Source organism: Mustela nivalis (genome assembly GCF_964662115.1).
Source record: "Mustela nivalis genome assembly, chromosome: 6".
NCBI lineage: Eukaryota > Metazoa > Chordata > Mammalia > Carnivora > Mustelidae > Mustela > Mustela nivalis.
The window spans coordinates 40,730,523-40,752,048 of NC_139025.1; the positions used below are offsets into that span (position 1 = coordinate 40,730,523).

The following is a 21,526-nucleotide window of genomic DNA, read 5'->3' on the forward strand; positions in this document are numbered from 1 at the left end:
GATTGCCAATTCAGCTCTTAAAATTTAACCACAGTGACCCTGAGAATAGTCCTTTACCTTCCCAGTGGTGGTTTGAAATCTGAAAGTGACATTCCATATTAGTCATTTTAAACAGAAGTACATTCAGTGACTTACTACCTGCTCCTAACCAGTCAGGAAAAACATAAATGGAAAACAACAGAGTGCTTTAAATCCCAAAATGGATGTGTACACACAAGAGAACCTTGAAGGTTTTCAGCAGGTAAGATTTCAGCCAACATTCTTAGTCATTAGATGAAATACCACAATATGACTCACCTACACAGTCATGTTCTCTGTGTCTGATAGACATGCCTTAATTCGATATATAAAAATAAGAAGTGAGATCCCACAAGCAAAGGCTGACTAACAGAAATAATTTTTAGTTCTTAATACCAGTGGTTAAGTGTTTTATAATATTTCCTTTCCTTTCTTTAACAGCAGGCAATGCAAACCATAACCAGTTTGCTAGACAAAACCTGCTACTAAACCTGTAGGCTTCTCGTTCTGCTTCTCTGTGTTATTACAATCAGAAACTCATTAGAGCAACTTTTAATTTTTAATTAGTATACATCACCAGCAGTGTTGCAGGAATCTTAAATAACTCTGTTCTAAGTATATGTTAAAATCATCTCCCAGTATCCATCCAGCCACCTAAATATCTAAATATCCAGTTTTTACATCTATAATCTGATAACTTCTGTTGACAAGGCTTAATACAGAGAATTTCTAAGCAGTGTTTCCCTAACTGAATGCATGGAGGGACTTCATCTTGTGGGACAAAGAACCAGCGTCGAGTTTAAATAAGCTCCCCTTCTCTCAGTGACACCTGTACTGCTCTTGCCAGCCCAGGCTCTTCCCGCACCGGCTCAGCAAGCTCTTCAGAGACTTTTTGGCAGCTCAGCAGACACTTAAGTTTTATTTGGGTCAAAAGACATTTAGTAGAATAGGTCTCTTCCCACACTGCAGGTATTTATTTTATCAACTCACTTATGGTAGAGAAACTGGACAGGAAATAATTCTCAAACATTATCAACCTTGTCCTCTCAAGCTGCTACCCTTGATGCTAGACACTTCGGTGCTCCCATATGAAGAATAAGACTGAAGAGAATGGTTAACAGGTGGATGGGGGACAGGAAAGACACAAGGATCAGCCCAAATGTATCACTTCTACTTCGAGAATAATTCAGAATATATATACCCAACCACTGGAGGATGCAGCAGTCATGAATTCAGGCACATATGCACACACATACACATTAAAATAGTTGCTGAGCATCTCAAGTATTAACCTTTAGTAATTCGTTACTCATCCAGGCCACAAGCATTTACTGAGTACCCTCTCTGGGCCACACCCCACTCCCGGCCCTAGGGTTCTTGAGGATGAAAAAGCCAGATTACAATGCCTGTGTGTCATTCTGTTTAACATAATGAGTGTCCATATGGGAATAAACTCATACCATCTGATTGTTTAAAAGATGGCAAAGGACTTGGCTTTTTCTTCTACATCCAAGAAATGCCCATCTTTCCTATAAACAACCTGTATATACATTCTAAGTGAGCTTTCAGTTATTTGGTTTAATTTAATTCTTAAATATTCCATTGCATAATGAAATAAACAGCAGCTGTAGGGTGTTTCCAGTGGATTCATTTAAAATTGGACAAGAGGAGAAAAACTACTACATTTTTAAATCTTATTTTCCAAAAAATATACAGAGATGTGGTTCTTTATCCATAAGCCAAAAAAATCATAACTAAAAGATGTAACTGGTACTGAGCTCCTACAACATACACCAAGAACAGTCTAAAATTACTGAGTAATTCTGGGAATTGAAGATGGGGGGTGGGATTCCAAGTACAGTGGATAAAATTGAGGACAGTTAGAACTGAAATACACCACCCACATACTGGGCATTTACCTCCCATAGGCCATGTGACATATGTTTTATGTGAACAAATGATGTTTAGATGAATCCCAATGCATCAATATATATTCTCATGCGCAGTTATTTATACAAACTACCAGATTGTTCTAGCCATTACTGAAACACATTTTCAAAATTTATACTCAAAAGCTTACTAAACCACATGACTTGTAGAGATGAAATTATTTTCCCAGTCTTCTAAAACCTGGACTGATTTATACAGGGACATGTAGAGAGTTGGCAAGTCAATACTGGAGGCTGACTTCGCATAATTTGCACATGGTAGCCTGAGGATTAAGTTAAATAATCAGATTTTAAATTGTAGTCAAAAGCTAAGTAGGTATATACTGCTCAGTCTCTTTAGAATCCATAGTAATGAAAGTCATCAAGGCCAAGATGACTTGTAACTATTTTCAAGAATTATTAGCTCAGAGATGGTTTTGCAGCTATTTGTATTAAAAGAAAAAGAGGGGCACCTGGGTGGCTCAGTGGTTTGGGCTGCTGCCTTCGGCTCGGGTCATGATCTCAGGGTCCTGGGATCGAGCCCCGCATCGGGCTCCCTGCTCCGCAGGAAGCCTGCTTCCCTCTCCCTCTCTCTCTCTGCCTGCCTCTCTGCCTACTTGTGATCTCTGTCTGTCAAATAAATAAATAAAATCTTAAAAAATAAATAAATAAAAGAAAAAGAAAGTTTTCATGTTTCTTTCCTCCATCTCTCCACAATTCCCCTCCCATTTCAGTCCCTATAATCTAAATTAAGAAACACCCAGAAATAAGTGTATTGATTTATAACAAAGTATCTAACATGGAGTCAAAAATCTATACTTAATTGCCTATAGAAAAGGATACTTGGAATGATCTTGGTGAGATAAAACATAAATTTAGTACTAGAAGGAATAAAATGGTTTTGTGGTTTTACCTTAAGCTTTACTGTTCTTGTGTGGTAAATCAGAAGACAAGAAGGTAACTTAAAAAGCCTACTGTCCACCTCACTGTTTTTAACCAAACTGGGCCTCCAACCAGTACAAAGAAATGTAGACTATCCATTGGGATGAAGATCTACTGCCAACCCTACTTTGATTCTTAGAAGAAATGTAATGTTCAGTTCAGAAGTATACAAGCAAGCAAAACCACCTACATTAACATCACCCTGTCACAAATCATTAGTTGTTCTCAGGGCCAAAATAATTTGTTTATGAAGTTCTGGGTTTGGGATCATTTTTTTGGGTCATCTGCAAATTGACCCTGTATTGGCAGCCGTTCACATCTACTACATAGGAATTTCAGCACTGAACACATTTAAGACCATATCTGCTTTCCCACTTACCTCTGTGATGTACTGAATATTTTCATACCGTTCTAAGCATTTTTCTATAAACTCATCAAGTCAAAGTATCCAAAAATGCCACAGAGTCAGGGGAAGATCTACTCAATATATTTTCTTCTTCATTGTCAACTAAACATGTCCTTTAGCTAAACAGAATTTTCTCGTTGACCATTACAGGTTTGTCAAATGAAAAGAATTTTTACCTCATGGAAATAGAACAATTTTAATATCAGTTTTTCATTCTGCTTTTTGGCTTCCAGACAACTGAACACTTTGAGACTATTCTAACATTTCTTTGAAGTCTTTATACGGTCTGATTTTCTCTGCTTAATTACCAAGCAATCCTTTAGACTCTAAGAAACAATAGATTAAAACTAGGATTCCTTATAACCAGTTTTTTTTTTCCCCCTTCAATCAGGTTAAAATTAAATGTTCTTGCTACCCAATTTTTACATCTTTTTTGGAGACAGGGAACTGAACAGCTCCTATGAGAAACTTTCTATTCTTAGTCATGGCCTTAGTGTGAAAGGCAAGTTCTAAAAACAAAGAGATAAAAAGTGTTGAAACTTGTCATCAGTTCTAGTGATAATGGAAGAATTTTTATTAAAAAGAGCTTAAGATAGTCCTAGTAATAAAAGAAATTATGTTGGCAGCCTGAGAAGAGGAGTAAAATTTCACGTAGTTAGGAAAAGAACAAAATTTGTACACTGGTAAATCTGTAAGACAAATTTGGATTCCTGTAGCTCCTTTCATACCAAAGTTGACTTCAGAATATATTGAAAAATGAAAAGATTACTGAAGTAGATTCCCAAGTGAATTCAGCTGGCACAGCTTACCTTGACTGTGAATTCATCTGACTCTGATATGTCAACTAAATTCTCTCATTCCTGCTATCTTCATTTCTCAAATTCTATGCTGGCTACTAAAGTCCCCAGGAATCAGTAATAATAAAACTGACCTATAGTGAATAATTGTATTTATGAGGATACAAATCTTCCCATCAACCTATGGTATCCATCATTGCCACGTTCCTCACTGAGATTTGATTTTCATTGGCAATGCTCAATAGTATAAATGGTAGTTTTGTGATCAATAACAAATTTTTAAATAAGTTTAACATAGTTTACATTTCTTAGAAGGCACAGCACTCTATAGTCTATTATCCCAAAACATTAGACCGACTGACCAAAAAAATGAAGACAAAGGAGTGGATTCAAAAGAAGACAGATTAACCAGAAAAGTGTAAAATGTAACTGGTCACATTTCAGATTTAGGAAAAGTTGGATCCATGATGCATATTTCCAACTAGTCATAAATTCATAGTGATGTACTTACTGTATTAGAAATGAAAGCTTTCCTCTAATAAATCCAAATACAGAAAACAATGTGTGTACTAGAAGACTGGAGATTTGGTGCAAAACACTTCAAAACCATAACCAGGTTTGCCCGAAACCTGGTTTCTCACCTAAAATCTGTGCCAGGCAAAGCAGTTGGACATCTGCATGTTCTATAAGGCAAGAGAGCTGAGGGAACCCATTAGGAGACATCATTTCCAATATCATTGTTGTTGTGGAATGGTCTGTAGGAAACCCTTAGCCCACCAGTTCCTGGTTTGTGGAGTCTATGCACTGGGTGGAAGAGCAGAAGGGGCCTCCTCCTAATTCTCTCTTCCCTTTTCATTTCAAAACTAAAGTACCCTGAGAAGGTATACATTGCAGCAAGAAAGCATCTCATCTCAACAACTGGACTCAAGTGAAAACAGAATCTATTCAACAAGACAGGACACCTTTTGCTATACTTATTAACACTTCACCGAGACTGCCAAGAGCAATGGTTATTTTTGTATATGTAATCAGACAGCAAAATATTTTGCTGTACTTTAATATGTTTGGTTTGCTGAGAAAACTATAAGAAAGCAGAGATCTCTTCCTCTCATTCAAATAAGAATCTAAGATATATAACTAAATCAATAATACAATCATTCCCATCTCCTTTCCAGAACCTCTTCTCAGAAGTCTCTGATTTCATGTTCCATCTCTACTCAGCTTTCTGTTCCTTGAGCCTTCTATGATTTTTCTCACCTCCCAGCCCCCTATATATGCTGTTCTCACAGTCTGTAACACTCCTCTCTCCACTTTGCCTGGATATTCCTACTTGATTTTTGTGTCTTAACATCAAATGAAACTTGCCCCAAAGCCTTCCAAGACCCTTCCCCACTAGGTTAGGAATCTGTGGGGTTTGGGGGTAGGTGTCAGCAAATAGCAAGTTTGAAATTCACTGACAGTTAAGCTAAGGAGCCAAGCTAGAAAGGAAATCAAATACCTTCTTTTTCATGCATGCAAGTGGGGTTGGAGAACCCAACTTTCACCTGCAGACAAGTGGCCTTGCTGAGATTTCAGTGCAGAATTAGACACTGACCTCCCAGCAGTACAACTACAGAACTCCCAAGGGGGCTCACTCCTAGGAAATTCATAGCACCAAGGGGCACAAAATGTGTTTCCAGAAAGCAAGTTGATTCGTAGAGAAATTGAGGAAGAGAGAGGGACTCAACTATGCATATCCCCAAGAGGAGCTGGAAGAGAAGCTAGGAATTCCTGGACAAGAGAGCTAGGGTTATACACAGGGAACCTGTGAGTAGGACTCCCTCCTTGTGAAAAAAAGGGAACTGAACATGCTTCCCCAAAAGTATACACTGGGGAGAAGCCCCTCATGATCCTCAGACACACGAGGTAAGATTACGTGTTTAGTTTTCCCCACTAAACCTTCGGTCCCACAAATTCGTGAAGAACCATGACTGCTCTGTTCACCAGTTATCACATGCATACACCCCAAAAGAACTGACCAGTCAATTAATGACACATTTTTCTGTTCATCCCAAAGGAAATCTTCTAACATTGAGATGAAAAAGTTACTTGAATAAGAACCACTTACAGAGTTTTAATGCCTAGGAGTCTTCAAATAGGTTGGCAAAAAAAATCTAAGACCTTTAAGAGATGGTGGAAAGACCATAACTAAATCTTATCTTATGGGAACAATATTGAGTCTTAGGTTGGATATGCTCACAGTTTGTGGCTAAAGCAATGGACAAAGCAGAAAAAGTGGGGCGAGAAGGTGGGGGAGGTAATCAGGAAAAAAAGGATTGATGCTTGAAAGGCATAAAATACATAGCTAACAAAGATTACATACGCTCTCAACTGAGTATTTTTAAAAATATACCAAATCAGTTAAAAATTGTTAGCACAGAGGCTATTTCTACTCACAAAAATAATTTTGTGAGTATTTCTACTCACAAAAATAATTAATTAATTAGTTTTAAAAATGTCCAAGTTACATGCCCTCAGTTCTAAAGCTATAAAATGGCTTTAAAATCAGAAGGTCAATCTGTAGGAAGTAATAACAAGTGTTGGCACAGATGGGGTCAAACTGGAACCCTCACACACTGCAGGTGGGATTGTGAAATGGTGTAACCAGTTTTGAAAACAGCCTGACAATTCCTCAAAAGTTAAACATTATGTTACCATATGGCCCAGAAATTCCACACTTAGGTCTACACCCATGAGAACTGAAAATCTATTTCCATGCAAAAACTTGTATATGAATGAAGTTTACAGCAGCAATATTTGTAATAGCTAAAGACTGGCAACAACCCAAACGTCTATCAACAATGAATGGATAAACAAAATGTGGTACATCCACACAGCGGAGTATTATCCAGCCACAAAAGGCCATGAAGTACTGATACACACTACAACATGGATAAACCGAAAAGATCATGCTACGCGAAAGAAGCCAGCCCTGAAGGACCACATATCATATGATTCCATTTCTATGAAATGCCCAGAAGAGGCAAATTCACAGAAATGGAAGCGCATTAGACATAGCCTGGCTGCACTGGGGAGAAATGAGAAGTTGACAGTTAATAGGGAAGGGAGCTGATTTTTGATGTCATGAAAACATTCTAAAATGTCTTGTGGTAATTGTCACACAGCTCTGTGAATATACTAACAGCCACTGAGTTCTACAATGTCAATAGGTGAATTATATAGTCTGTAAACTAGATCTCAATAAAGCTGTTATTAAAAAAAAAGATACGCAGGCTTTTGGACTGGGGCCTCCAGGAACCATTACATCCTAAAATTGGAGCAAGTCTGACTCCACGGCCTGCGGCCGGTGCTCCTCATACCCCACCTTCTTTACAGATTCCCATGGCTGACCTCCCATTCAGCTCTGCTTTACTTATGAGATGGTAAGGCTGCAGTAAGCAATTCTGCAACCTACCTGTTCAGCACCACGTTTAAAAACATTAATTGACTACGTCATCAGAAGAGGCAAAGGAAACCAGCTTGTAACAACCAGCTGTGACGAGAAGCTTCCTCTGCAAGTTAGGACCCACTCACTCACAGCAGGCAGATTAGCTTTCAAAAAGAGGAAAAACCTGGCATGTCTGCTTAGGGTGTTGTGCCCAGGAAATACCTGAATGACTTCCCATCCCTCTCACTGCACTAGAATGTGGAGTGTAAAGCACCTAATAGGAGGCAGCCTTTTTAAAGAAGTTACCTTCTTTACACCAAACCTCTCTGAGATACAGTACTATCCTCATTTCCTAGGCAAGGCAATAAACTTAAATTCCAATAGAAACCATCTTATAGGAAGTAACCACAGGTTGCAGAGTGGTCTGACTCCACATGCCAGGCGCTCCCCCCTTCCCCATGTGGCCCTCCTTTCCTGGCATGGGCAGAGGCAGAAGTGCTTCTGTGAACACTCAAGAGAAACCAGGGCAGAAGTTTCCAGTGGCTTTGAACACACCTCTCTTGCCCCAGGACACCCCTGGCCGTTGGATGGATTTGTGGTCTAAGTTCCTGAAGTCAGGAATAGATAGAAATCCATCGTCACTCACCAGGACAGATACAAACCTCAACATAATTTGTTTTCCAATGGTTTCAGCTTAAAGTTCTGGTTTGGCATTGGCTTTTTAACAACTAACAGCTGCAGGCAATTTTCACACAGAATAAAGACATCAATAAGGCAGAGAGTGGAATTTTCTCCCTTATGAATACAGAACAATGAGCTGTCTTCAAGATGTACGTGGAGCTGCCACCACGCGGGCTCTGGCTTCAGGCTCATTTGGAGAGTCTGATAGACTACAACTGAAAAGACGGTGGACATGAGTGCTTCAAGGGTACTAGCTTTGCCCTCCAGCTCCACTACCACCAAGAAGGCCTTCATCTATCAGTGACATCTATCTCCTTAGGCTGACTTTTGGTTTTAAAATACTTTAAGTGGGAAATAAAACCAAGTATGTGAATACATTGTTAACTGCCCCTTTTTGAAGCCCCCATGGTAGATGACTCACTGCCTCTCTCTGGAAGAGGATTATGTGTCCTCAACTACCCCCCCCCACGCCCTCCGCCCAGTGGCCTCAGGAGTGGTCATGTGATTTTCACTGGCCAAAGAAAAGTGGCAAGGCAATAAACTTAGGCAGAGACATGTACCATTTCTAAGCCTGACCTTAGAGCCTGCTAGTAGTTTACCATGTCTCTCCTTCGTCTTCCACCAGGCTTGGGTCTTGGCTGGAAGATGGTGAGGAACAGAATCACAGCTGACCCACAAAGACACACAGCATTAGCAAATGATAAACCACTGCCGTTTATAACGGCTTAGGGTTTGGTATCACAGGATGAACTAGCTTAAGATGACTGAGACAACCGTTAACACTGACCCTCCCCACTTCTCACCTTCAACTGCTCCTCACAGCTCACCTCCTCCAGAAAGCCTTCTGTGACTACCCTCCTCATCACCGTGTCCTCACAACACATCTATACACAATCTACGCAGAGGTGGGTTGTGCTTCTTCCTTTATGCCTGCATCAGTCCCCTTTGGCTACTGAACTATCAGCTGTTTAGGAATAGGTTCTAGTTTTCCATTTTGAACCTCCCGAGTAACACCCAGAACAGAGTCTCTGCATGAGAGGCAGGAGAGGAGAGAGATTCCTTAAACACTGAAAATATTCAACATGCTGTCAAGAGGCAACTCTTCTCTCTCCCAACCAATTCTGATTGGTAATAGGCCCGCTAATCCACTCAGGAGACAAGAACTCAAACATCATATTGGCCTGTCTCATACGATAAACTTACAGGTAAATTCTGGTCTAGAGGAGCTGGACTTGACCTGATCAGTTCAGATATTACCCTTGGAAGACAGCAAGAAAGCCTACGTTACTTTCTTGACCTAAGAGTCATGCCGTATGGTAGCACTCTCTAATATCTGTTGAATGATATCAATGGTCTGAGGAAAACTGACTCCACTACAAATTGCCAGTGGTGATAAAGGGAGGATAGAGTACTCATGTAACATTTATTGAGCACTTATGAGGACCAGGCACTGGGCCACTCCCACTATGTAAATTCTTCTTAGATACTACATCAAACTGGGAGGAGGCATTATTTCTTTTCTCCCGTTCCAGAAAACAGGCTTATATGCTTTTTCCATACTTATACAGATAGTAAAGTCAGAACAGTAATTTGAACCAACATCTTCCTAATCCCCCATGCCACTACCCTTTAAACTATGCCACAATATCCCCTAAAACATAGAATGGAAAGAAACACTACTTCAGAAGTGCCTGAAAAGCCAAGCTCAAGAGAGCACTTACATCTTTTGGTGAATGGGTCCTATACTAGACACATCTCTCACTTCAGTATAGTGGATTCTAAAATATGATAGGATCTATAAAAAGTTTCCCACAAAGTTATTACTGCAATCCTATCATTAGGCTAAATAATTACACTGTACTTAAGTAATAATGTCTTTCATCAAAGGATCCAGGACAGGAGGAGGAGTATGACTAATTTTTAAAAAGACATTAATACTATACACTGAGGGTAGGGGTGGAGAAAGCAGGAGGGAATTGTGGAAGCTGTGAAGCAGACAAGGGAATTCTTTGTCCACACAATATAGACTCAGACTGGAATGGGGAAGAATAGAAAGAGCAAGTTAGGATGCAGTTCTGCCACATATTTTGAAGACCTAAGGTCTAAATCCCTCGACTTAAAGCAAAGCCCTTCGATGTAGCAATGCTAGAGGCTCTGTGCTCACAGCTGAGGTGCCAATATAAAGGGGTCATTTCAATGAAGAAGGGCAAGCCCGCGGTTAACCAAACCAACCATGCACATCTCTCTCCTCTCCCTCCTGGCTCCCAACCACCTCCAGGAAGGAAGTTGGGGACTCACCACAAGTTCACTAAACATGACGTCCAGCTCCTCCACAGGGGGCATGGGCAACGCTGGCTCCATGGTCTGAAGCGCAAAGTTGCTATCGTTTCGCAGCCGATAGGTGATTTCTGGGTGATCATTATTTCGGAAACAGCAAAAGATGAACGAGATCCCCCGTCCACCTCTCTTCCTTGGGGCCATGACTGAATTCTGTTCTACTTCTTGAAGGGACTAAACTCTGCAAAAGAGAAGACAGGACATGGTTAAGGGTGAAAAAATGGGTAAAACGTTGTTTTTTGTTTTAAGTCAGACCAATTCAAGAAAGAGACCTCTGCATGGAGACAGTTGATCTGCCCCTATACGGCACAGAGAGGACAACCCCAGGAGGATTTGGAGCCTAGCTGGGCAAAGAGCACAGTCTTCTATTCACTTGTTGAATGTTTCCTACGACCAACTGCTGAGTAAACAGTACAACCCTACTGTGCGTGCCGCAGCACATGCCCCAATCGCATTGGGCTACTGGCCATTCTTTGCCTAACACATGCTCTTTCTTGCCAACCCATCTTGTTCTTGAACTCCCCTGCAAGAATGACCTTCTCTTCCTCACACCCCTAAAGGATCTCTTACCCTTTAAAGCTTGGTATCAGTTTCTTCTTTTCTACCTTCCCAAAGTAGAATCAGTGATACGTATGCTAAGGCCTACCTACTCATTCCAGCTCATATCACATTCTAAGTTCCTTAAGAGAATACGTTCCTGTTAGACCACGATGAGCTCCAAGTCAAGGGAAGGAACTGCACATCAAGCAACTTGTCGGCACTCGTGTCCTGCACAGTGCCAGGGAAGAAGAAGGCACTCAGTTACTGTTTATCTTGTTGAATAATTTAAATTCATAACAAAGGAAGAGTAACTTCACATGAGCTAGAAGAGTCATAGATATTCAAACAGAAAAGATCAAATGAGTTCACCAACAAGGAGATGGTTATAGTATATTCACATAATAGAATACTGTGCCCTCATTTAAAAACAAGGCATATGTATATGTGGATATGGAAACATGTTCAAGATGCCATATGATATATATACTACAAGATTACATTTTAAAGAATTCATATACATACTTATGAATATATATAAGAAAGGACTAATAGTAGCTGCAACCTCTAAAATAAAAATAGGGGATTAGAGAACTGTTCTTTTTCATTTTGTACCCTTTTGAATTTGAATTTCTACTACAAAATTACATTTTTAATGATTATATAGTTTAAGATTATGATTATATATATATTGCCTGGGGAAAATTCCCAAGTTTTACTGTTAAGTGAAAAAAGCAAATCAAAGAATTATGTGTATAACATGATGCCATATGGCTTTTTAAAAATAATCTCATACAATGATACAAACTACAGTAAAATTTTTCATAAATAACTATGATTTACAAACACTTCTAGAGTCAAGATCTCTGCTTACTTAAAGGACAGTGGTCTCCGAAGGGTGGCATTTAGAAGTCTTGGGATAGGAAGAGAGGGAAATGTTCAGAGCAGCGTGTCCCTTGTGTAGCCCTATGTGATGATCCAAATGGCTCTGAAATAAAGACTTAGCTGAGACATCCAATACCCCAATCTGTTGAAGCACACATCTCCTGGCCTACAGTGTACTTGTGCGAGGTCATGGGAGGCAATATGCAGTACCTGGGATTCCTTTGGCAAATGTGTGTACTACCTATTCTATAACAGGCACTATAAGCACCTAAAGATACATAAGTGAAATGAAATTGTAAGCTCACTAGGAGCTTATAATCTGGTGGAAGAGAGTAGTGCACCAAGTAGTTGTAACAAAAGTCCTATCGAATATCATACCAGTAAGTGCTATAAAATCAAGCAGAAAGTCCACAGGGAACAATCTGAGAAAGGTCCCCGATGGACGAGTGGAGCTTTGATAGATAACGGAAAGCAGAGCATTTTGGCAGAGGGAACAGTGCGAGCAAAGACACGAGGTGGAAAGGGGCACAGCGTGTACTGGGAATGAGTGGTGCTGAGGCACAGGTTGTGCTGTAGAAGCCCATCTTCCCATTGTAAAGCCCTGGGGCTCTCATTTTCCTGACCCAAACCCACCAAAGTCTCCCCAATACCAATCTAATTAGCATTCAGTGCTCCACCAAATCGGATCCAATTCAATTTCTCTGTCTTCTCTATTTCCTGGAAAGTATCCTCCACTTTAGCCAACAGACCATTTTCCATGCCCCATAGACATCCTCCCCAGTATTCTGCTCATTGCTTCTGCCTTTATCTTTGTCAACAAGCTCCCACCCTGGCAGTACCAATCCTGACAGCCCTTGGTACTGTGAGCCCATCCATCACTGGTGATAATGGAAATGTGGTTCAACATTTCTGATGGGCAATGTATCAAAGCCTTGAAATAGTCATACTGTTGACCTTCTAGAAACATATCCCACCAAAATATTCAGAGATACTATCAAAGATGTCACAAAAATTTTTAAAATGTTAGCTATTATGACAAATAAATGAGGGGATAAAATAGGTGCTGATAATAGAAGACTATACAAAAAGGGTAATCATAGTACAACTAGATGCCAGACCACCAAGCAGTTCTCTGTAAAAGAATGTTTAATGACATGCAAATTAATTTTTGGGATATGTAAACTAAGGAATAGGTATACAAAGTCCCATTTATGTAAGAAAAAGTGTACATGTATGAGCAGGAAAAAAACAAGAGAAATGCACCAAAATATGAGCCAACAGTTAGCCTGTGTCAAATGCATGACTTACTTTTATAAAAAACAAAAAACTTTTCTATACTTTTCAAGTTGTTGTCACAATGAAGACATACTACTTTCACAGTAAAATGGAGATTTAAAAAAAAACACTCTAGATTGTTTATATGACAGATGGAAGGAGGAGAATGTGTATGCAAAAATGTTCTTTTCAAAAATATCCAAGTTATGGTGATCTATACACCAGCTTCTCAAACTATCTGAGGCAAAGGACTACTTGCTTTCCCTCCAATCTGTTAGAAACATATTTTTGTACACTATAGTACAAATATCTCGGCAATGTCAAATTGCTTTAAGAATTTCTCTATGTGTGCAATTCTTGTATTCTTTGTTAACCAGCATGGGGTACGCAGCAATAGAACTGATATATACCAGGAGATGGGAGTTAAGACTTAGCTCATTAAAATATAACTGTTAACCTTGGTCTCCAATGTATGTCCTCAGGGCAGGAGCCATATCCCCCTTGGAAGCCAGGCCAGAGTCCTGCACACCTTGTCAATCAACAAACTGAGGAGAGACTGTTCAGGGACTACTGTTAAGGTCTGCAAGATTAAGTGCCTCCATATGGGGGCAAGGAGACAAAGTTCAGACTACTGGAAGATGAAGGGGAAAAAAAAAAAAAAGTAGGCAAGAGCTAACCCATGGAGGGTCATATGGTCCCCGCTCAGCTTTCCAGTTCATTTCCAGGCAGTCTTGCTAACCCACCCTGCTGAATGTGGTTTGGACCCTCTTAGCGTTTTGTGACCCCTATGAGGCAGAGCCAACAGTTACAGTAATTTGTGGTCTGGGTCTTGCTTCCCCTATTGAAGAGTCAACTCCATAAGGAAAAGTGCTCACGTCCTGTATCAGTGCCTTGCACAGGAGAAGTATGACCATGGTGTTTGGGAAACAAATAGAGAGCAACTTTACTTTTGCACTTTATAGGTTATTTCCCTCAAACCCAAGTTTTATTATATTCTGGCTATACTGAGGTGGGGAGCACAGGAAATACTGAGATCTAAAAATCAGTCCAAAGCATTTCTTAAATCTTTTTTTTTTTTTTTTTTTAAAGCCAGCAGTTCTATAAACAAAAAAATATGAGGGTCTTGGCTAGTTTCTAAGATGGGTAATAAGATATAGAACCTATTTCACTTAAGAATGTAATTGAAATCATTTTTAATGAGGACCAAAATATTGCCTTTGACAGGTGATTTGTGTTTAAAAGCCTCAGTAAAGCCCAAAGGCCAAGTTTCTATGCTGGCTCTTCTGTGTAACCCCAAATATATAAGGTTCTCCATTAAACCCATCTTTAAACTGTAAATGATGGCAAAGCTTTGAGATTTCCAACAGGCTGCCATTTTTAATACATATTTGGAATTCTACTGTTCAGAGCATAGTCTCCCAGATATAGACCAAAATGGACGCAAAATAATCATTCCATTACCCGTCATTGGCAGTAGACACTCTGGCCAGCCCTCCTTAACTCTCTAACATGTCACTAATGAGCAAGTAATCCCAACAGCTGCCTGTGTGTGTTTGTGATTTTTACTAAACACACTCATACCCACCACTTCATTCCATCATCCTCTTTTCACATATTGGACCTAAGGAGGAACTTGAGAGGTTGTGGGACAGTTAGAAAGAGAGAAATTAGCAACTTACTTTGCTGGGAAACAGAAGGAGATGTTGACTGGAGAAGACTAAGTGGTTAGGTATGGAGCAGGGAAACCTGACAGAAGTCAGGGAACCTGCATGCTTAATCCAACTGGAATCCAATCCCCACCCTCTCCAACCTCAAGGCCATAACCTTTATTCAGCCTCCCCTTATCTCTCATCAAAATGACTACAGTTTTCAATTCTCCTCCTTGGCCCATGGTTCCCCAGTATAGGGGTTGACAAACCTTTTCTGTAAAGGGCCAAATAGTAAATATTTTAGGCTTTGTGGGCCTTTAAGCTTCTATCACAACTAGTTATTTCTAGTTATTATCACAACCTGCCATTTTATTACGAAAGCAGCAACAGGCATCTGTAAAAAATGGGCATGTCCACGTGCCAATAAGACTTTTACTGTGGATACTGAAATCTGAATTTCATATGATTTTCTCACATCATAAAATATTTTTAAAAATTTGTTTTATTATTTAAAAATGTGAAAACCATTCTTAGCTCATGGAACATACATACAAAAATAGGTGGTGTGCCCATTGAGGTTCATGGGCTGAAAGTCACCAATAGATGCCCTAGTTCATCATATTAATCATTTAATTTACTAAGTCAAAAGTGTGTTGAGTCCTGGGGTACCTGGTTGGCTCAGTCAAAGAGCATGAGACTCTTGATCTAAGGGTCATAAATTCAGGTCCTACAATGGGTGATAGCAATTACTAAAAAAAAATAAACTGTTAAAAAAAAAAAAAAAAAAAGCTTGTTCAGTACTGATTATGTGCCAAACACTGTGCTAACTGCTAAGGAAAGAGGGATGAAAATGAGATGATGTGCCCTTCAGAGAGTTTTAGAAAAATTATTTGGGAAAAGGCATGAAAAAAACCACACAAAACAAGGAAACAAAACTATAACTATTAATTTTAGTTAGTTACAGTTAAAGGGGATGCAAGAAGCAAGTGAAAGAAAATGGTGGGATGCTGGTGGTGGTGGCGAAGACGGCGACTTTCAATACTGTAATCACGGACAGCCTCTCCAAAGACAGGGCATTTAAGCTGAGACCTAATGGATAAATGGAACTAGCCCTGCAAAGAGCTGGGGGAAGAGGATTCCACGCAGGAGTGTGTGCAGAAGCCAAGAGCAGGTGGGGAATGTGGCACCTCTGAGTCAGGGAAGGAAGAGCAGTGTGGCTGGGGCATTGTTAGTAATGGCAGTGTTGAGAGAGAAGAAGCTGGAGAGGAAAGGGGCCCGGACCCCAGGGCCTTGCCCACCAGAGTGAGGAGTCTGGGATTTATTCTCAGCACATCATAAATCTGATTGTGTCACTCAGTTCTGCAGTGTCTCCTGGACACAATCCAGCTTCCGGCCTGGACCATCCAACCCTCCGTGGCCTAGCCCTTGCCTACTTGATTTTCTACCCTTGTCTCCCAATACCATGAACATTGCCCACCCACATGCCCCACACACCTATGTGCGTATAGTGATCAGACCTTGAGAGGAGTCGCACTTCTGAGCCCACACATCCACAGTTTTCTCAGCCTGGGTGCTCTTTTCCTTCTATACCTAACCATCTTCCATTCACCATTCAAGACCCACTCAACTACTACTATTTTAATGGCCCTTAGGTTTCCCAGAAATAGTCACACATATCTTTTCACAGCCCAAGCACCATATACATAGTTGAGTGTTTTTTGGTTGTCTGGATTTCTTCCTTCCTTTCTTTTTTTTTTTTTTAATTCACGTCTGTTTTCTCCACTCAACTATGAGATCCTGAAGACAGGGACAAAGTTTCATTCAGTCCCCGGCACATGGTATATTCTCTATAAATGTTTGTTGAATGCAAAGGCATAAATACCTAAGTGAACAGATGGTCTGTCTCTGAACTTCAGGGCTGTGTGACTGGGTGTTCTTCCCACAGTTGCCTGCAGATCTGTTTTTCACAAATGCCAAGACACAAAAAGTCAATCACATCACCAAGTGCTCCTTAGCCACTTGTCAAGGTTTCTGATGCTGAAAGTAGCCTTTCAAACAGACTGCATCGTCCGGGTGTCAAACAGCCTCCCTCGAGTGAGGAGCTTCTTTCTCGCTGAGCTAGCTGGCGCCTGGTTTTTCCACCCACCCTCCCAAGTAAGCTCCATGGGAAACAGACCTGCTGATAGAATCTTTTCCCCATTCCTTACATTCAAGAAACACTTTGCCTAAGAAAGTATTCATTTCCTCAGCTATCACAGCTGAACCTCAATCAGCCACACAGAGCATGAGGTGCTGGAGACACAGATGAAGAAAATTCACAGATTCAGGGAGATGCCGGTCTAGTGAGGACATTCAGGGAGCAGCTAAGTTGCTAACTCTGTCCAGTAAAGACGGAATGCAGTTTCTGAAACCTGGGGCCTAGGTGTCCACATCTTGGTCCATTTTTAATCAGATCAGCCCGAGGGAAAGGACTAATTCCACCGTGACAGCTGGGCCCTCAACCAGAACACATCTTCTAATCTCAGCTTCTGGCACCATTGCAGAGGGGAAGAAGTCACTTCTGGGACATCCAAAATGCAATCCATCTATAGCATTACAGATGGCTATGGCTATGCCATGCACAAGGAAGCAATTAAAAAGCTACTTAAGATTCTGGAGCAGGTGCATTTTGCTTAGCAAAGAATAAGAAATTTAATCCATCTGTGGCCTCGCTAGAAGTTAAGAGTCATTTGTACTGCTCTTTAACAAAACAAACAAGACTCTCAATGTGGTAACAGTCAAAAACTGAGGGCCAAAGTTTCGGGAATATAGATGATGATGATCATGATGATATAAAACATTGGAGAACTCAGAGTCTCCAAGAAAACCCTCCTTAACACTCTTCTCTAATAAGACCAAGTCACAACACATATGGGATATGTAAGATTTGTCTTCCACAAAGCAACACAGTATTGGTACCTAATGTATGGGGTAAACTTGGAAGTCATGTTGACCAAAAAAAAAAAAAAGACGCAGACACCTTTCTGGTTGCTTCATCAGGGACTTTTGCCTCACACTGATAAGATGGAGGTCCAGCCTGAGGGATATGCTCAGTTATCACTGTTCTCCTCTGACCAAAGTGGTTCCAGGGAAACAACTTAGATCCTGGTGGAAGGCAAACAAGGAGAGTCTGTGAGTTCCTGCCAGCCACCAACTTGGTTAGACAGTCAAGAGTTTCTGACTGTACTCATCAAGTGCAGTGGGGACCACGTATACCATGACCCACCTGTTTGTTTTAAATCAAGATAGTAGTTCACGGGGCGCCTGAGTGGCTCAGTGGGTTAAAGCCTCTGCCTTTGGCTCAGGTCATGATCTCAGGGTCCTGGAATCGAGCCCTGCATCGGGCTCTCTGCTCAGCAGAGCCTGCTTCCTTCTCCCTCTCTGCCTACTTGTGATCTCTGTCAAATACATAAATAAAATCTTTTAAAAAAAGTTATAAAAAAAAGATAGTAGTTCACATTTAATTCTCCAATTATAATTTCAACAATGTCATCGTTTCTGTATTCTAAGTGGTCTCCGGAATTTCTGAAACAATGTCACAGACATAAAAAGATGGACAAGCTAAACAAAACAAAACAAATCAAAACAAAACAAAACCGTATGCCCTAAGAGCAACTTCAAAGAGAATGGTTGGGGAACCCTCCGTTCTAATTACCATACCTATTGTTTTCAGAGCTGCAGTTTCCCCCACATTTCACAATTTTCCAAAGGGCCCTGACACGCACTTTTGTTTTCAACAACATGATAACATTAACCCAAATTCTCTTATCAAGAAGAATGTGAAAAGCAAAAACTGCTTTGCTTCTTTCCTTGGCCATCTCTCTCCCCTCTCACATTCCTCATGTCTGGTTTCATTTCCCAAGCACACCAGATGCCAAATACTATTTAGAGCTTTAAAAAAATCATGGGATACAGTCTAAAGGTGGTAAGAGGAACGTTTGAAAGGGGATGTGTTTTCCCTGCACTTTCAACATCCTCTCCACCAGGAAACGGAAAGGGCGTTTCTCAGTAAGTATGTCCAGCAGAGGGCTGGCCCTTTCCACATACTAGGTCCCAAAAGGATGCTCTAACAGGGCACTTCTGGAAGTGGCTCTTGAAAATTCACCCTGTAGTCAGTCCCCTCAGCCCACTGACTCTCCTGAGGAAAGAGAAAAGCAATACCGGCACCCCACCATTGACAGGAAAACCCAAACCCAAACATTCAAAAAAGCTACCAGCATCCTGAAGATACTCCCTGCCCCACCACCTAAAGCAGGACAGTGAAGGCAAAGAAAGCACAGTCCCTCCTCTGTGTCCACTCTGCATTAGTGTAGGCGGGGGGGGGGGGGGGGGGGGGCAAAGTGGAAGCCAAAATTTGTCCCATTCCTTCCCCACTTCCTCCTTAGATAAGGGAGGAAGGAACCCAAGTGAAGTCCATGCACACCCTCAAGCCAGACCGAGCCTCAACCAGCACATAATTAAGCCTTTCTTCCAAGCCCAAGTCAGACTCCTGCCAGAAAACACCCCGCTCTCCATGTAAAGAGCAAAGGAGGGGACCTCCAGGTTTCACCCTAAAAAGCTGGCAATGACTTTTCTGTCATGACTCAATACTTTAACCATGAGTTTAGGCCATAAATCCCTAAAGCCAATACAACCCGGTTCTCAAGTTAGGAAGTGTGTGTTGTTCACGTGACAGAAACCAGTCTGAAAGCCAGGACATCTCGTCTCGATCATCTGGGAGAAGGGCCAAACCAGAAGTGTCACTGGAGCTCCCCACCAAAGAAAGCACAGCCCTGCCAGACAGCCTGTGCCCTTGGGCCTGCTGACCTGTTGCTAGTCTGTGAGTTAAGCCAATAAACAAATTTAAGTTGAAGCTGAAAGAAATGCAAATCATTTCCCCCCTTTTGTTTTCTCTCTTCAGTACAGCTAAGGGATCCACTTAGATTGTACAAAGACAAATTTAAAGGAGGGGTTACACAAACATACGAAGCTACAACTCAATGGCCACTTTTGTTACATCAAAGCTCTCACTCTTCCAAGAGGCCAAGTTTTGATCCTTAACATGCAAAACAAGTAACTTTCCTGAATCACCCAGCAGCTCTTTCAGAAAGCTGGGGCAGGGAGACATCACAGGTGCCAGAGAATACCTGTACGTCGCCAGACACCAACAACTGCCTGTAGGCTACCTGCTCCGGTCCTCCGCTGTCCCCAACGAAGTGACCCCAAAGTCAGAGTCTTCACCGTGACCAGCAGATGTGGTGCCCCTTCAAACGCCTCCCCACTGCCATGACCACCCTTCAGGTATGTGAGGTTTCAGACCTTCCCAAACAATCAGCCAACACTTTGGTGTTATCCACAACAGAAAATGTAAGGGATATTAAAAGACACTGCCTAAAAACAAGTAGATTATTACTCATTTTTTGGGAACCTTCTCACAATTGCAATAATTCTGGCAAATCCTGAAAAAGAAGAGGTTGAATATACACTTAGTTTGAACAACTACGTGTTCCAGATCTTCAAGTAAAGTTGAATATGGCTTAGAGAAGAGAAAGTGGAGGTACCCTGGGCCAGGCACTCGCAAACGCCACCTTCACAGTAATGTAAGTCCCTCTCCCCAGTGAGGCCATAACACATGGTCCCTTGGGAAAGTGAGCTGTGCTACTGACCTGCACATCCCCCAAACTAGAGGCTATTTGATCATGTTCCCTCTCAAATATCATAACTACATTTTATCATCAAGGCATCAGACTGCCAAGTGGGTGTAATTTTTCTTGTACACACAGGCCATTATGGAGAATAATGTTCACTGGCATCCTAGGGAATCTACAGCTTTCTGGACAGAAAATGAAGAAATAAAAGCTTGCCTGGAGGGTTTTATATGTTCATGTTTACTGAAAGAAAATTTAAAACTCACTAATTACCTTCCTCTGTTCATGTTCTTCTGACTACTTTTATGCCAAGATTAATACAATTGCAAGAAGAGAAAAATGAAACACCATGGAGAACAAAAGCTCTTGGTTAAACTTAGCCTCATTCTCTGGTAACTATTAGGAAACCCCCAACTTTCTCATGGAAAATGTCTGTGTTTCGCAGTTAGGGGAAAACTAATGAACAGACACAACATGACACAGGCAGCTGTGGAGACCTGACCCAGGTTCAAACAGCGGCTCACCCACTCCTTTCCTGGAGGAACTGTAGGAAAGACTTCAACATCCTGAAGTCCTCTATAAATGTTTGATGGATTTTAAGTGGACATTACAAAGGGAAGTGAGAACTACATTAAAAAGCTGGAAGGAGGACTTACATTTGTTAACTACTGTTCGGTGGCAATGTGTGAACCAGATTCCTTTCTCTGACATTCCTGTGTGTATCAGCAGAACAAATTCCTGGAATGAGGCTGGTTTAATCTCTACAGGACAGTTGTCATCACTAAATCAAGGGCTCTGCAGGTTAGTCAGTTTATCTGCAAATTGTGGGAAATTCTCTGAGAGTTTTAGGGGCAATGTGGGAAAAGGCACTTTGAAAAAGTCATAGCTTTCCCGTGTATTTTGAAGCCTTCGACGGATCTGGTGTTTCAAGCCAACCATTTACACAAGAGCTGCCACAGAGCACACCCCTCTCAGTCA

At 41.1% G+C, this 21,526-nt stretch overlaps 1 protein-coding gene across 4 annotated transcripts in view; it reads right to left on the minus strand.

Moving 5' to 3' along the window:
• Positions 1-21,526, minus strand: part of DAAM1 (dishevelled associated activator of morphogenesis 1) — a 163,466-nt gene that overhangs the window by 87,455 nt on the left and 54,485 nt on the right. For all 4 annotated transcript variants that reach the window (XM_082734964.1, XM_082734965.1, XM_082734963.1 and 1 more), the window contains exon 2: positions 10,498-10,717. In XM_082734964.1, the coding sequence (XP_082591090.1) occupies positions 10,498-10,680 (183 nt within the window). In that variant the 5' untranslated portion in view covers positions 10,681-10,717. The remainder of the gene's footprint in view (positions 1-10,497; positions 10,718-21,526) is intronic.